Source organism: Nyctereutes procyonoides, unplaced genomic scaffold (assembly GCF_905146905.1).
Source record: "Nyctereutes procyonoides isolate TBG_1078 unplaced genomic scaffold, NYPRO_anot_genome, whole genome shotgun sequence".
In the NCBI taxonomy this organism is placed as follows: domain Eukaryota; kingdom Metazoa; phylum Chordata; class Mammalia; order Carnivora; family Canidae; genus Nyctereutes; species Nyctereutes procyonoides.
In genome coordinates, this window is record NW_026575043.1 from 57564053 (window position 1) to 57581317 (window position 17265).

A 17265-nucleotide genomic window follows, 5' to 3' on the forward strand; every position below is an offset into this window, starting at 1 on the left:
CAAGGCTTTCTTTGTAAGGTCCTGGCACACACACACACCCACCCAAGTGCCTCAGCCAGGCCAGGCAGGAGCTGTTAGTTTTCCTCCTCACTGGAAAGAGCATGGCTCAGGGAGTTTGGTCCACTGGCTGAGGTCACACTGCAAGCCAGGCAAAGCAGGATGATGGGGTCTGTTTCCTATCCCCACTAGGTCCTGTGAAGGAGGGGCTATGTCTAGGGGAGCCCTGCCTCCCACTGCCTCTAGCACCTGGGAGGTGGGAGAGGAGTGGAATCTGAGTACCCATGACAACCCATTCGGGCTCCATATTTGCCTCTCCCCACTCTGAGCCCCTGGTTGGGTGAGACCGAGATTGATGGATAGTTAGACCACAGTACCTTTGTGCAAGGGACAAAAGGCACCCATGCAGGGGTCAGATTCTGAGAGGCTTGGCTAGCTGAGCTGGATTCCAGGACCCTTCTCCTGGCTGAGTACTTTTGAGGGGTGGCCTGCCCTGTACCCTGGTTGATGATCACTCCTTTTCCCCCCGGAACTCCAAACCCTTCTCATACCTACCCCAGCTACCCCCCAAAATGCCTACTTCCCACATGTGGCCAACAGACTGCAACAGGCTCCAAGTGCTCCCCGTTCTCCAGGGAGGTGCTATGACTCATCCCCAGGGAGTGAGTGACCCAGACACTCTAATGGGGTATGTGTGGTTGTGACGTCGGACCTGCCAGACAGTGAAGCCTAGGTTGGGTCCTGCTGGCTTCGAGGTGACTCCCTTCTGGGCTAAGGATGTTTCCCCATTTGAGATGTTTCCCCTGCCACCCTACACCCAGGTGAGAGGGAAAGAGGAGGTGCCCCATGAGGAGATTCACTGAGAGGGTGCATTCTTTTCCAGAAAGATTTACCTGTGGACAGGCAGAGTGAAGTCAAGTGCAGCCAGCCTGACACCAACATACGGTGACCCAGACTCACGCCCTGTTCAAGGGATCCCCCATCTATGTGTCCCGCCCCCCGACAGTCAGACTTGCCCGGGCCAGGGGCACATACCCCGCTGCCCCAGACGTAGTACGTGTAGGCTGCAGCCTCCTTCCTGTTCAGCTTGTACACCTGCTGCAGCTTCCGAGAGTACACCTCTGCCTCCTCCTCCTCGTTGGCAAAGCTCCGCACTGTCTTCATGGCACTGATGGTCTCCTCGGCTGTGCTGCTGGCCCTTGCCAGGGCATTTTGGACCTCTTTGGAGAGCCTCTGTGGACAAGAGTGGGGACAAGAAGGAGACCCCAAAACAGGCAGTCTCACCATATTTATTTATTTATTTATTTATTTATTTATTTATTTATTTGTGAGAGACACACAGAGAGAGAGAGAGAGAGAGAGAGAGAGAGGCAGAGACACAGGCAGAGGGAGAAGTAGGCTCCATGCAGGGAGTCTGATGTGGGACTCGATCCTGAGACTCCAGGATCACACCCTGGGCCAAAGGGAGGCGTTAAACCACTGAGCCACCCTGGGATCCCCCCAGTCTCACCATCTAACAGCCCTTCAGCCTCTCCAGGTTTTTCTACCTTCAATTAGTACCAGCTCTCTGCACAGAGTTCCAAGGACAAAAGGATGAGACCAAGCTCCCCATTCTTCCCCATCACCTTCTAGCTCTATCTGACAGATTCAGAAAATAGACTCTAGCTGGGTAGTTGGGGTGAGCTCCTAAGGTTCCAGCTCCTGAGGGATGGGGGTGCTGATCACTAAGTCTTTTCTAGTACTTAAAGGTGGTTATTCATAACCAGACAGTTTTTGGTAATCCTCTCAGAAAAGGAACCTTAACACTTGATTCTATGCTGGAATAAGACAGGAATGCCCTGGATGGTTGTTTAGGTTGTACACTATACAAGAAACACCAACTATTTAGGGTGTGCCATTTACATTATCAATATACTATAAATTATGGTAGGGTCTGAGGATTGGCACATAAATTCCAGAACTCCTAGCCAAATTCTAGATGGTGGTGGGGGGCTGTGAAATCTGGCTGCACACTATGTGTGTATGACCAGGTATAGATGGTCAAGAAATAGTCCCAAGTGTTGGAGCACCAGGCTGCTGTCCACCAGAGTTCTAGAAGCAGCCCCTGGTCAGAGCTGTTCAGGCCTTGTGAGAGTTAATATGCTCAGATTCTCAAACCATTGAGGAAAGCTACCAGAGAGGCCAGGCCAGGATCATGCCTGGGCCTGTCCCATGACCTTTGAGTCTTGCTGAGGCCATCGGAAGCATATGCTGTGTTCTGGCATCTTGGGTGGAGCCATGCCATGTCCTGAGTCACGTCTGGCCATGGGCAATGTGTGTGTGGCTTGTGGTGATGACTTGGTGGCTATATTCAACACAGTCAGGTACCAGCAAGAGAGCTAAAGAGAGCTTCCTAGAGGCCTCGCCCAATTGACCTTGAAGGTGGGAACTGAGGGGTAAGGGGCTGATGGGGGGAGCTCCAGGGTTTCCTGCCCTGTCCCAGAGGCTGGCCGGAAAGCAGGAAGGGCAGAGTGGGGAGTAGATTGAAGGAAATGGCTCTAACCCATATATTTGCTCGTTCTACTCAGGGAGGAAACAGAGGCCCATGACCCAGAATCATGGGGGAGAGGACCCTCCTGGGCGCTAGACTTTGCCAGAAGGAGCCACAGTGGTTGTGGGGAATGGATGCATTTTGGGGCTGGCCTCAGGCCACGGGCACCAAAGGTTCTAACTGAGCTGGTCACTCTGCTCAGGAGGACCCCTGTCCCCTCAGGTCTGGTCCCTGGGGAAGAAGCCGCCCACACCTGTCTAAACACAGCCTCGGGCCCTGACAGCTCAGGAACACCCACCAAGGTAGGGAGCAGGAGGAGGGTGAGCAGGGGTCTAGCTCATCTGGCCAACCCTCCTGACAGAGGCAGTGCCAGGGAACAGCCAGTGAGGCCTGCAGCATTCCCAGAGCTGCATCGTGGGTGAGGGCCTGGCTCATGGGGCCTGAGCCGCCCCCACATAAATATACACTCCACAGAAAGAGAGCACACTTGGCACTCAGTGTAAACCAGAGTTCTTGCAAAGGCCTCAACCTGACTCTCCTTTCCTTCCTGCCCTCATTTCCTGCCCTGTCCCCTCACTCACACTCTAGCACCACTGGCCTCCCTGCAGCTCTTCAGATATACCTGGCGCCTTTCCACCTCAAGGCCTTGGCACTGGCTCTGCCCTCCGCTGGGAAGGCGCTTCCCGGAGATGTCTCTCTTTCCTCACACGTCACCTTCTCAGAAAGACCAATTTTTTTTTTTTTTTTTAGAAAGACCGATTTAAAGTGGCAGCCACCTGCCATGCTCCCCGTCTCTCTCTCTCTCTCACTCCTTTTTTCTCGTTAGCACTTACCATCTCATCATATTACATACTGTTGTTATTATTACTGTTATTTATTGTCTGCCTTTTCCACTAGAGGATAAGCCCCTTGAGGGCAGAAGCTTCTCTGTGTCCCTGATGGATCCTGGTACTTGGGAATAGGAGGAGCTTAATGACGATCCCCAGAATGACTGAAGCCATGGGTGAATGAACATGGACACAGCCACAGGATGAGTCCTTTACTGCTTCCCTACCTCTGGGTGGCGCCCCCAGACCCTCCTGAGGCTCTTCCCTCCCTCAGAGGCCTTGCACGCAGACCCCAGCAGGGACAAGGTGGGGCCTACCTTGTAGTACTTGCCGTAGATGTCAGACACCATCATGATGATGGGGAAGCCCATGAACGTGACCAAGGAGAGCTGCCACGAGAGGCTGAACATGAAGACCACCACGCCTGTGACCTTGACCGTGTTCCGTAGGAAGATGTTGATGTTCTGGGAAACCAAGTCGCTGACCATGGTGGTGTCCGAGGTGAGGCGGGAGATGAGGTCCCCTGGAACACAGGCAGCTCAGTTCCCAGTGTGACAACGGGGCCATGCTTGGTGGCAGGGGTTGGGGGGGGGCACTAAGGTGCTTCCAAGATAGGCACCAGGGGGCATGGGGTCTTCCTGGCCTTCCAGGTGGGGAGGGAAGAAGACATCCCTCCAGGGCTGCTCTGAGCCCAGCCCTCCTTACTAGCATCTCGTGACACCACATCCCACAGTCCAGGAGAGGCAGCAGAGGTTCAGAAAGGGAAGCTTCAGGTAGCACCCCACGGTCTGTCCCTGATGGAGCCAGAACCAAACCCATATCTCCTCCCTGTCACTGGCATAGGGAATAAATCCTCTCTTACCCGTGGAGAGAAACAATCATCTGGGATGGGGGTGGAGAAACTTTCAGCTCTTGCTGGGCTAAGAGCTTCCCAACTCCCCCTACTAGCTCCTACAGCTATTCCCATTTTAGAGATGAAAAAAACAGAGGCTCCGAGAGGTTAGGTCAGGGAATGGTGGAATTAGGGCTGAGACGTGGGCCAGGTGGTCTCAGAATCTGGGATCTTGGCCGGACACTGTACTGCTCTCCCTGTTCTGCCCTGTACCCTGCCCCTCACCCTTCGCCAGAGCTGAGCCTCTCGGGCCACAGGCTTGGCTAGTCCTGGCCCTGTGGTTTCCAGAGAACAGCAGAAAGCAAGACTTTGGCTCCTGCATAGATCTCGGGTGGCCTGGCCATGGTCCTCCTGCAGTGGCCACAGCCCATACCCAAACCTCAGCCAGCAGGCCAGCTTCCCAGCCTCAGGCAGGGCCTCCCGGGCTGCTTCTATCCTGAACAGGAGAGCAGGAAAAGCCAGCTATCTAATCCCTCAATGTGAGACAAGCCCACCCTGGCTTGGCCCCCCTGGAAGTTACCCCAGACCACAGGAGGACCAACCTGTGCGATTCTCATCAAAGAAGCTCATCTCCTGGGACACCAGTGAGCGGAAGAGACGGTTTCGAAGGCGAATGTTCAGTCTGGCAAATATGAGGGTAAAAATGCCACCCCGAATACCTGCGGCAAATGAGCTAATTGCAGATAAGAGATGTTATATATAGCACGACGTCCTTGCGACAACCAACAGTCATAACCCGGCTGCCCCCTCCCGCTGCTGGCAGGCGTGGGCCACTTGCAGGGCAGAGACAGGGAGGGACCTGACCTTGAGCCCCTTTCTAGGGCTGGCACCACCACACAGTCTCCCTTGTTCCCTAATGAGTCCCCAAGATGAGGGCAAAGAGGACTGTGTTTACTGGGGACTAGGGGTCTGATTTTGTCAGCTGGACCCCTCTTCCTTCCAGAACAGCACAGACGAGTCTGTCCCTTGTTTTCTACTTGGAGACTAGCCAGGCAGGGTGAACAGGGTACCCTCGAGGACCAAAGCCAATTTTAGGGGCAAGAGGGTATGGCTTGAGGGGATTGTTCTAATCAAGTGGATACGGGTTCTAAGCCAGTTTGGTTGCTGGTTACCACGATGACCAGCTGAGTGACAGGCTCACCTGGGGCATTTCTTGGGTCACCCTGACCTATTTTCCCTTAGGAACTGGCCCCTGACCTCCCTCCCCTGCTGCGGGCCTGGAGGGGCAGGGCGTGGGGTGTGAGCAGGCTACCTGCCAATAGCCAGCAGACACATGACAATGACCGCCGTGCTGAACTGCTCCATGCTCTTCTGGATGACGATGCCATCAATGGCCCGGCCGGTGTAGTAGGGAAGGAAGGTCTCTCCTGCCAGGGGACACAGTGGGCTCAGCGGGCATCTGCAGCAGGGGGGCCCATACCCTTCCTCACAAGCCTCTGGAAGCCTGCACACCACCTGCTCTGCTCACTCCACTGAAGGGGTTTTCTCTCCTGGCAAACTCTTGCTTCTCACCATGGCAGGAGGCAGGATGGGGGCCCATACTGCTTAATGCCCCCCTCTTTTGAGAGAACAGGAACACAGGAAACAGGGTTATTCAATCTATACAGACTGGCTCAGTCCTGTTAACAACGCTACCAGGCCTGAGCACACAGCCATGAGACTCCTGGGCACTGTTTCATTCCCTCTGCAGGACTCTGCAGCTGGTCCCATTATCACTCCATTTTATAGATGAAGACAGTGAAGCTGAAAGATGAGGTGATGCTCACTGGGCCACATGGCCAAAGTTCACTTCCTTCTGACTGGTGAAGGGCTCAGAATCCAAATTCTAGAACCTCAGAATATGTGGATATTCTGGTTCTAAGCAATGCTGGAAGTTGCCACCCAGCCCCTCTTGGTGGAGTGCCTTACAGTTTGCCATATTATTTCGTACCCATTTTTCCTACCTTATCTTCAGGACAATGCAGGCTGGGTGGGGTAGGAAGAGGGGGCGAGTAGGACATCATCCCCATTTCAGAAGTGAACGGAGACTCCGAGGCTGAATAATTTGCCTGAGGTCACACAGCACAGGGTGGTAAAAGGAAGGGCCAGGACTCAAACCCAAACTGGCCTCCCATTTGGGGGCTCTTTCCTATCCCTTCCCTCCCAACAATCCAAAAGGCTTGCTCTCATCTTGTGGGAATGAGGGACATGGATCTGAAGGTGGTCAGACCAGGCCGTGTCCTCACGGTCACTACAGTTCTTCCCGTGGGTACAACCTGGCATACAGTAGGCACTCAGTAAGGGTCAGTGAATGAATCCTGGGCAGGTCTTGCCTGCCCCTTCCTGGACAGCTGTGCGCGACCGGCTCTGCCTTCTGTGGGCTTCTGCTGCCCTCTGCTGGTCTTGGTGCAGGGACCACAGGGTGGGAACGTAGAAGCCTTGGTCCCCTCAGTCCTCCTCTAGGTGGCGTCTTTCACCTCCACTGTGGAGTCCACCGGAGGAGCTAAAGTTCAGCCTCAGTTGAAAGAGGAAGGAAAGAAGAGCTCCAACACCCATGATAACATTATGCACAACAGACACTTAACGGAGCCCTTCCTGGGTAATGGGAACTGCACTGAGCACGTGCACAAACCCTTGCTGAATCTGCACAAGAATCACAGGAAACTCCAATCCATTGGCATATTCTGTGGCTTCACCTTCAAAATACAGTTGACCTTTGAATGACATGGGTTTGAATAGCGCAGGACCGCTTACACGCGGGTTTTTTCCATAAATACGGTACAGGACTGTCAATGTATTTTCCCTATGATTTTTCTTAGTAACGTCTTTCCTGTAGCTTCCTTTATTGTAAGAATAGGGTATATAATACATAGAACATATAAAATACATGCTAATCTCCTGGTTTATGTGATCAGTAAGGCTTCTGATCAACGGTAGGCTGCTAGTAGTTAAGCCCTGGGGGAGTCAAGTTAGATGTGAGGGTTTCAACCACTCCCCGCATTGTTCAAGAGTCAACAGTATCTCCAGAATCCAACAGAAACCAGTCTATTTTCCACTCGACACACAGCAGGGCCCCATGAAATCCAAGTCAGACCTTGTCACTCCTTAGGCATCCATCTCATTCAGGGTAAAAGCCAAAGCCCTCAGAGTGGCCAATGGTGCACTACATGATCAGGCACCTGCTACTGCCTCGACTTCATCTTCTACTCTCTTTCTGCTTCTTCCACTCCCTCCACACACTTCCCTCCAGCTACACTGGCGTCTTTGCTATCCCCCTACCCCTTTTTAAAGATTTTATTTATTTATTCATGAGAGACACACACAGAGAGGCAGAGACACAGGCAGAGGGAGAAGCAGGCTCCTCACAGGGAGCCCGATGTGGGACTAGATCCCCGGACCGGGATCACAACCCTGAGCTGAAGGCAGATATTCAACTGCTGAGCCACCCAAGCATCCCCTCTTTGTTATTCCTTTCACAAATAGGCACCTTTCTGCCTCAGGACCTTTGCACAGACTGTTCCCTCTGCCTAGAGCATCGTTAACCTGGGTATCTGCTCCCTCATCTCTTCCAAGACTCAAATGCCCTCCAACAATCCCATAGGTGTGGTATTATCATTCTTCCCATTTTAAAGATGAGGAAACCAAGGCTCAGGTTAAGTCGCTTGCTCAAGGTTTTCTACTGGGGTTGCTGTGAAATCCATATAAAAGAATTTCTATTAAAAAAAAAGAATTTTGGGATCCCTGCATGGCACAGCAGTTTAGCACCTGCCTTTGGCCCAAGGCGCGATCCTGGGGACCCAGGATCGAATCCCACGTCGGGCTCCTGGTGCATGGAGCCTGCTTCTCCCTCTGCCTATGTCTCTGCCTCTCTCTCTCTCTCTCTCTCTATCATAAATAAATAAAAATAAAGAATTTCAATTTAATAGGAGATATTCATGGGCAGCCTGGGTGGCTCAGCAGTTTAGCGCTGCCTTTGGCCCAGGGTGTGATCCTGGAGACCAGGGATCGAGTCCCACATCGGGCTCCCTGCATGGAGAGCCTGCTTCTCCCTCTGCCTGGGTCTCTGCCTCTCTCTCTCTGCCTGTGTCTCTCATGAATAAATAAATAAATTCTTAAAAAAATAATAGGAGATGCTCTGCACTAAAACTAACCTTTTGTCACAATGGGCAGTTTTTCTTTTAGATTAGGAGGTTTCAGAAAAAGCTGGCCCCACCTGGGTGCTTGTTGTTGGAGAATAATTATCCACAGTCACAGTCCCTAACCTGTGTGGAGCAGCATGCTACAGCTTACCTAACTCTCACAAGAGCCCAACAAAACCCCACTTTTGGGATGAGAAATGGAGGTGTGGCCAGGTTCACTAACCTTGCTTCAAGTTATCAGTGTAGTTGGGGGCCTGATCTCAAGTCCAAGCCCTTAACCTCGCTGCAATCCTACAGGCTGGCAAACTCTGCCAGGCTGTATTTTAGGACATCTTTATTCCCCGAGCTCACAGCAGCTGACAACAGGGCCCCAGCAGGAGGGGGGAAATGAGGTCATGGGTGACATCTGCCCACATAGGCAGGATGGTCATGTGTTCCTTCATTCAGTCAGCATGCCTCTGTGCCAGGTTTTGGTGGGGGGACTCCAAGGGCCTCAAAGCCTGGTAATGGAGGGAGGACAGTAGGCACATGACTTTCACATCACCAGTGCTACAACCAAGGTGCAGATAAAAGGTCACAATCAGTAGACTCCAAGAAGGCTTCTCGGAGGAGGAGACAATTTGGACCTTGAAACATGAGTGGGAGAAACTATCTTGTTAAATGAAAAGGGGTCATCCCAATACCCACAGTCACTACAATTTATTGGGAACTTTCTATGTGCCAGGACCTGTATGCAGTGTCTTATTCATATTAACTTATCGAACCTCATAAGCCCCTATTGTGTTGGGTACTTTTATGATGCCCATTTTATAGATGAGGAGACTGAGACCTAGCAAGATTAAGTAACTTGCATAAAACCACACAGCGGTTGAGGGGTTGGGGCTGAGAGGGCAGAGGGGCAACTCTGGGGCTTGCCTGTCCTCTCTGAGAACATTCTGGCTTTGGGGCTGCTCCCAGATGCTGTCTGTTAAATATATAACAACTCAAAAAGGCTGACATTCCTGAGCAATTGCTGTATCGTACCAAGCTCTGTACCTGTCCTTCTATATGTTTTATTCAAGCTTTCCAATGTCATGAAACATGGATGATGCTAACAATCCCCATTTCACAGAAGCAAGACTCTGAGAGGTCCAATCACTTGCCCACAGGCACACAGCCAGGTAAGGAAGAGGACTACAATGCATGTCCAGAACTTGTTGCCCCTCAAACCCATGGCATTTTGACCTTGAGATGTCACCTTCCCACCCGCCTTGTCCAAGCAAGTGCTCTCACACTGTTTGGGCCAGAGCCATAGTAACAAATACATTTTACATGACAAACCAGGACACACGTACATAGAGAGGCACATGTAACTAACATAAAAGTTTCACCAAACAGTACTTACTCTTACTACGGACTACATAGTCTGACAATCTCTTGTATATTCTGCTTTGTTACAAAAAATGCTTTGACCCAGTGATGCCACTTCCAGGAATTTATCCTACAATTATACCCACATTTACATGTGTATGGACAACATTATTTTACTGCAAGAGAAAGGACTCAAAATGACTCAAGGGGCCAATAAAAGGAGACCAACTAAATAATCTTTGATATGGCCTTATAGTGGACTATTATACAGCCAAATAAAAGAATGAGGCAGTGATTGGAAATTTCTAAAATATATTGTTAAGTGGAAAAAAACAGACACAAAATACCATGTGAGAGGTAGTGAGATTAACAGGTTTGTTTTCACCTGTAGCTTCCACTGGAAACACTGGAAGAATATACAAGGAATGAATAAAAGTCGTCTTCCACCCACGTGGAAGCTTCCCGAACACTTTCCTGTAGTTAGCCGTAGGCAGGGAGATCAGGGTGGTCAGAGGCAGAATTAGGGATGAAACTCTCAATATTTACCTTTTCACACCAATCTGATGTTTCAACCATGTGAATAAAACGTTAAAGATCTGAGAGGAAGTAAGCGGTGGTTAGGACCTCCTAAATCACTTTCCTGGGTATGTGCCAGGCCCCCTCGCTCCCCACTTACCCAGAGCTGCCATGATGAGGAAGAAGGAGGCCGCCACGAGGAAGGCCACATCAGGCTTGGTGTAGGACAGCAGCTTTTGGAGCGTAGCCCCAGATGCCTGCTCCCGTGGGGGCCGGTCCTCCCCAGGGAAGCCCCCCGCCTCAGCCTCTGTCCCCGGCTCCAGGGCCTTGGCGTCCGGCCGCACTGTGGACAGCAGCCACCAGAGCAGGAAGGATGCAGCGAGCGAGATGTATGTCCACACAAAGAGGGCCCAGAACCACGGGTCCCGGACCGGCTTGCGTACCTCGGAGAAGAGCAGCAGCTTCACCATGGTATAGATGCCCACGAAGAGGCATACGAGGGCAATGACTGTCCAGGAGGCCCGAAGCCGCCGAGGCCCCAGGGCGCTGTTCTTGGCCACACCAATGGTGGCTCCCAGCAGCAGGCAGCTGCGGTATAGGCAGGCTGCCCAGAGGTCCAGTACTGAGTCAAAGATGTTGAAATGACGGATGTCCTCCAGTAGGCTGCGGTCCAGGTGGCTAAGGATGTAGATGGCTGTGGTCATGCCGACATCCATGCTCATAAAGGCCAGGGTCACCACCACTGCCTTCCACAGCTGCATCCTGCTGGCTGGCGGTGGGCAGGTGCTGAGGAGTGGGCTCTAGCTCATGGGGGCAAGGCCATTGTCCATGGGATGAGGCCAGACCTATAGGGGCAACAGGGCAAGGAGTTCAAGTTTGTGACTTGTTAGCTATGTGACTGTGAGCAAGTCACTCGAACCTCCGTGCCTCGGTCTCATCTGTAGGATGGCAATGACAAGGGTACTGAAGTCACAGGACTGTTGTGAAGATCCCATTCATTTAAGGAATGTTTATGGAGTACCAATGTTTATTGGATGGACCAGACTTTATTCTTTGTTTTGGGACTTAACAATGAATAAAACCAAAGATCCCTGATTTTGTGGAGATGATACACCCGTGTCAGAGACAGAGAGACATAATAAGTAAATGAAACAGTATGTTAAGAGATAAGGGCTGGGGGAGGAATGGGGTGCAGGGGATGGGAGGTGATAGGTAGGTAAGAGCAATTATAAATTGGGGGTTCAGGGAGACCTCGCTGTAAAGATAACACTTGAACAAGATTGAAAAGAAATGGGGTGTCTGGGTGACTCAGTTGGTTGAGCGTCTGCCTTCGACTCAGGTCATGATCTCAGGGTCCTGGGATTGAGCCTCACATCGGGCTCCCTGTTCAGTGGGGAGTTTGCTTCTCCCTCTCCCCCTGCTTATGCTATCTTTTTCTCAAATAAATAAATAAATAAATAATAAATAAATAAATAAATAAAATCTTTAAAAAAGAAAAAAAAAGACCGAAAGGAGGTGAGGGAGTCCACCACGTGGATATCTGGGGGGAAAGCATCTGCTGGAGGAACAGATGGTGCCACAGCCCTGAGGTAGGGTATGCTGATGTGCTTGAAGGAAGCAAGGACCCCACGGGGTCAGGGAGGGGAGGGTGTGGGCATCTGTAGGATTTTTCAGATTAAATAGAGGTAAGCAAGAGGGCAATAAATGGTCACTGCTTTTACTACTAGTATTAGCATAAGTTGTACTACAATACATGACTACTAATTCCTCTGAACCTGTTTCCTCATTTTTAATTTTTTTTTATTTATTTATGATAGTCACAGAGAGAGAGAGAGGCAGAGAGGCAGAGACACAGGCAGAGACACAGGCAGAGACACAGGCAGAGGGAGAAGCAGGCTCCATGCACCGGGAGCCCAACGTGGGACTCGATCCCGGGTCTCCAGGATCGCGCCCTGGGCCAAAGGCAGGCGCCAAACCGCTGCGCCACCCAGGGATCCCTGTTTCCTCATTTTTAAAACAGCATGAGTTTCAGTGCATGAACATCTGTTCTGGGCACAATGCCTGGCACATAATTGTTGATTGTTACCACTGTATACAGTGGGTGCTTAATAAATGTTTGCTTACTTCTCTCCTCCCTAAATCAGGCCTTCCATCTCCTCAAACGAACTTTTACTTTCTCAGACCAAGATAGGGGGTGGCTGCAGGCCTTAGAGCAATCCAGGGACTTTTGTATCTGCCTGGAAGTTTCCAGAATATCTTCCTTCAGCCCAGGCTGCCCTTCACCCCCAGACTAAGGCCCTTTTGGCTTTCTGGAGCTTGATGTCCACTTTGTTCAAACCCTCCACATTGGGCCCTCTGGTACTGAGCCAGTACCTAGAGGTACTGGAGACCCCAGAAGCTGCAGGTATACCATAGTATGTGGGCCTGGTGGCAAGTTTGGAAGTGGTGTCTATCCAGGGCAGGATGGAGACTGGACTGTGGGTGCACCTCTGAGTGCTACCTCTTTACTTGGGTCCATCCCTTTTCTTCCTGGGGTCTTTGTCTTCCCATCTGCAAAGTGGGCAAAGTTCTGGAGTCCCCAAGTGGAGAGGGGTGGCATGGAACACCAGGAGCAGTCACTCTGAGTAGTGACTGGGAAAGGGTCAGCTCTGGTGCCCAAAGGCTATTGGCTCATGTTCTGGAATGACAGAAACCCCACACATCCCATGAGACAGTTGTTTCCACATTCCCATATATAGTTGGGGAAACTGAGGCACAGGGAGGCTAAAGCATGTGCCCCATATCACTCTGCCAACAAAGGCCCAAGTCAGAACTTGAGCCAGTATGTAAAAGATCCCACCACCTAACTCTCAACCTCTGTACTGCATGCCTGGCACACATCAGGTGCCTAATAAGTATAAGCAAACAGTTATGTAACACAGCCCTTCCTGTGGGCCTGGCCTTTTTTTTTTTTTTCTTTTTAGATTTTATTGGGGGATGTCTGGGTGGCTCAGTGGCTGAGCATCTGCCCTTAGTTGAGGGAGTAATCCTGGGGTCCTGGGATGGAGTCTCACATTGGGCTCCCTGTAGGGAGCCTGCTTGTCCCTCTGCCTATGTCTCTGCCTCTCTCTCTGGGTCTCTCATGAATAAATTTTATTCACCCAGGCATTCCATGGGCCTGGCCTTTTATATAATTAAAAATTTTTTTCTAAATAGAATTTTATTTATTTTATTATTTTTATTTATTTTCTTTTTTATTTTATTATTTTATTTTATTTTTATTCTATTCATTTTATTTTATTTTTATTCTATTCTTTTTTTTATTTTTTATTTTTTTATTTATTTATGATAGTCACACAGAGAGAGAGAGAAGCAGAGACACAGGCAGAGGGAGAAGCAGGCTCCATGCACCGGGAGCCCAACGTGGGATTCGATCCCGGGTCTCCAGGATCGCGCCCTGGGCCAAAGGCAGGCGCCAAACCGCTGCGCCACCCAGGGATCCCTATTCTATTCTTTATTTTATTTTTATTCTATTTTATTTTATTTTATTTTATTTATTTTATTTTATTTTATTTTATTTTATTTTAAGTAGGCTCCATGCCCAGCATGGGGCTTGAACTGACGACCCTGAGATCAAGAGTTGCATGCACTACCGATGGAGCCAGCCAGGTGCCCCAGGCCTGGCCTTTTATACAGGCCTTGCACTTATATGTGTTTGCTTATTTAATCCTTGCAACAATTTGTGAGATTTGTACTATCGTTATCCCCATTTAGCAGATAGAGAAATTGAATCCCAGAGAAGTTACAGACTTGTGCAAGATCATACAACTGGTGAGTAGCAGAGCCAGGATTTGAACCCAGAGCTTTCTGGCTCCAGAATCTGGGGTCTAAACTATTAAGCTAAAACACTTACCAATATATCAAGTCCTAGGGCACATGGGCAGCTTAGTGGTTGAGTGTCTGCCTTTGGCTCGGGTCATGATTCCGGGGTCCTGGGATCAAGTCCCACATCAGGTTCCCCACAGGGAGCCTGCTTCTCCCTCTGCTAGTGCTGATAAGGAGTGTTTGTCAAAGGAAAATAGAATCTGCATCAGAGGCAGAGTGGCTGGCATCCGTGATAAGGGTAACAGTGACAGCAACAGTACCAGTCACTGACCCTGACTGATGTAAACGTGTGTTTAGCACTGTTCTGAGTGATTTAAATGCATAAATCGGGATCCCTGGGTGACGCAGCGGTTTGGCACCTGCCTTTGGCCCAGGGCGCGATCCTGGAGACCTGGGATCGAATCCCACGTCGGGCTTCCGGTGCATGGAGCCTGCTTCTCCCTCTGCCTGTGTCTCTGCCGCTCTCTCTCTCTCTCTCTCTGTGACTATCATAAATAAATAAAAATTTAAATGCATAAATCTTCACAAAAATCCTGTGAGGTAGGTTTTCTTATTATTCCCATTTTACAATCAAGAAAACTGAGGCACAGAGAGGTTAAGTGAACTGTCCCAGATCACACAGCTAGGAAGTGGCAGAGCTGGGATGTGAACCCAGGCTGTGAAGTTCCAAACTCTGTGTTCTCAAATCCAAAACACTAATGCCTCAAAGAAGCCTCTCCAGGGGTAGGCAAGACCCTCTAATGATGCTGCTCCAGGTGGGCGGGTCTGAGATGCAGAAAGGACCCAGGGGCATGACAGTCCCCAAACCTGGGACCCGCCTAGAACCCAGCACCTCCAGGTAGACTCAAGTCAGTGCCAGAGAAGGCTCTTTTGTCAGCAGCTGCACCCTTCAAGGGAAGCCAGGGCCGAATGGACCAAGGGTAGGGGATGGAGCAGGGGTGGGGACGGGGGAAGCAGACACCACCTGCCCAGTCCCTTGTTCTACCCCAAGCCCAGCTGGGCTGCTAGCAAAGACTCCAATCTGCTGCAATGCAGAGGCCTCAGGAAGCCAGCGAGTAGGTGAGTCTGAGTCGGAGCCCAGGGAGGGATGCTCCTGGCCCGGAGCCGCACCAGGCCTCCTGGCCAACCCACTGCCTGCTACCCAGGCCCTGCCAGCCACTTCGGCTGTTACTCACCTTTTGGTGGGCACAAGGAGTTCTTTGGCCCTGGAAGGGAGCTAGGGGTTCAGATGTGGGACAGGAGGCAGTTCTGAAAGAGACCATCTGAGGGACTTGGCCCACACTTCCTGTCCCCACACCTCGTCACTGGGGGAGTTCCTTTCCAGCAAACACCCCTCCACTTGGGGTAATGTCAATCCCATTTGACAGCCACCAACATGGGGACCTCAGCTGTTTATCTTCACTGGAATAAGCAGAGTTTCACACTCCAACGCCACAGACTATCTGAACCACAGCATGCAGATGGAGAAATTGAGGCACAGAAAGGCAGTGAACCCTGTCTGCAGTCACCCAGCAAGCTGAGGACAGAGCAGCTAGAGCACCAGGGTCCCATATTCCCAAGTGCTGAGTCCTTGTGCTCTAGTCTCTGATGGAGCAGAATCCAACTCAGCTCAGGTTACAGCCCTCAGTAGGGACAGGCGACTCTGTTATTTTTAAAGTTACTGAGCAGGAGGGTGACGGGGACAAGACCACCAGCCAAGACTGTGAGGAGGGGCTGCTTGGAGACACATCCTTGCCTGCTCTCCCACTGCCTGACCTGGAGGATGCAGCTGAGCTCAGGCAGGTGGAGCTGGAGGGCAAAGTGTGAGCACATGGGTGACAAGAGTGGCCTGAGGGACAAGGACAAGGTGGTGGCCAGAGGCCAGAGCAGGCACTGCCCAAGATGTGACAAGCCCAGGAAGACAGGGGCAACTCATCTTGCTCCCAGATGCTAAAGAATGGCACAGAGTTAGCAAATGACCCTATCCCCACAGGAGGAGCTGCCAAAGGCTTTTAATCTCAGCAGAAATGGCGGTTGGGGCACCTTTGGCTGTCAGCTGCACAGAGGGAAAGTCTGCAACACCCAGGAGGTAATAAATGACAATTATTACAATCATAACAGCTACCATTTATGGCGTGCTACAAACTGCCACACAATGGGCCAAGTGCCCGGCACCTCCCATTCCAGTTCATCCTCACCACTCTTGTGGGAGGTCCTCACCTAATCACCCCCACTTTGCAGATGGGCAAGCAGAGGCCTGGGGAGGTTAAGCGGCATGCAGAGAAAAGGCAAAGGCAGGACTGAAATCTAACACTGGACCTCCTGGGTGGGATGTGTCCAGGCTACTTGGGAACCACGACAAAAGGGTCCTCAAGGATCTAGGTGGCCCAAGCAGCTTGGTTCACGCCTCACTTGGTAAACTTTTCACCCCAAAGTTGTCATTGCCCAGCCACAGAAAGGCCCATTCACTGCTCAGCAAACACTGGCTAACAGAGGGTGGTGTCATCCTGAGGCTTCCAGACGTGGGGCCAGGACTGGGCTGAATCCACTTTGTTCCAGCCTGACTCCGGCCTTGCTCAGCCCACCACATCTCATGCTGGCACCTCTCAGAGACTTGGGAAAGTTGTTTCAGGTAACTCGTGGCTCTAGGCGAAGGCAGTCTGGGGGAGCTACCACGGCCTTCCTACAACCCTCCTCCCATCACCAGGCACCTGCCCTCTGAAGGGATGGAGGCCACTCTATCTCCAGGGGGTGGGGCAGAGGGTAGAAGATGGTGAATCCTGTCAGACCAGCTAAAAGCTATCTTAAATGGCATCAGGCCTGGGAAGCTGGGAAGGGAGCATCCTGTTTTAACACGGACCCAGAAATAAGGGAGGAGCCTCTGGAAGCCCACAAGCCTACGGCCAGGGTGGATGCGTGTGGAGCGTCAGCCCACTGGCCCACGCGGGAGACTGAGGGGAAACGTTGGCCAAGATCCGCAGGCCCAGGTCGCATCCCCACCCCCACCCCCCGCCGCCTCTGCCACACTGCCACAGCCAGGGCGCTCGGGATCCGTGGGCAGGCGCCGCTGTGGAACGTGGTGAGCCCTGGCAAGTCGCGCCAGTCCGATCCTGGGGGAGTACAGCCATCCCAGGATCCTCCCCAAAAGGCTCTCTCACCATTTTCCAAGAGGCAGCGGCGCGTGAGGAGTTA

General features: G+C 51.5%; 1 protein-coding gene across 6 annotated transcripts in view; it reads right to left on the bottom strand.

Annotated features, from left to right (window-relative positions):
- The window catches only part of ABCB9 (ATP binding cassette subfamily B member 9), a 38715-nt gene that overhangs the window by 12940 nt on the left and 8510 nt on the right, over positions 1-17265 (bottom strand). For 4 of the 6 annotated variants that reach the window (XM_055322458.1, XM_055322460.1, XM_055322456.1 and 1 more), the window contains exons 2-6: positions 10391-11075; positions 5499-5613; positions 4789-4919; positions 3672-3877; positions 1033-1230 (exon numbers count right to left, since the gene is read on the bottom strand). In XM_055322458.1, the coding sequence (XP_055178433.1) occupies positions 1033-1230; positions 3672-3877; positions 4789-4919; positions 5499-5613; positions 10391-10991 (1251 nt within the window). In that variant the 5' untranslated portion in view covers positions 10992-11075. Of the gene's footprint in view, positions 1-1032; positions 1231-3671; positions 3878-4788; positions 4920-5498; positions 5614-6189; positions 6295-10390; positions 11076-15269; positions 17077-17265 lie in introns of those variants that run through there. The other 2 variants (XM_055322459.1, XM_055322462.1) reach the window with 2 other exon arrangements.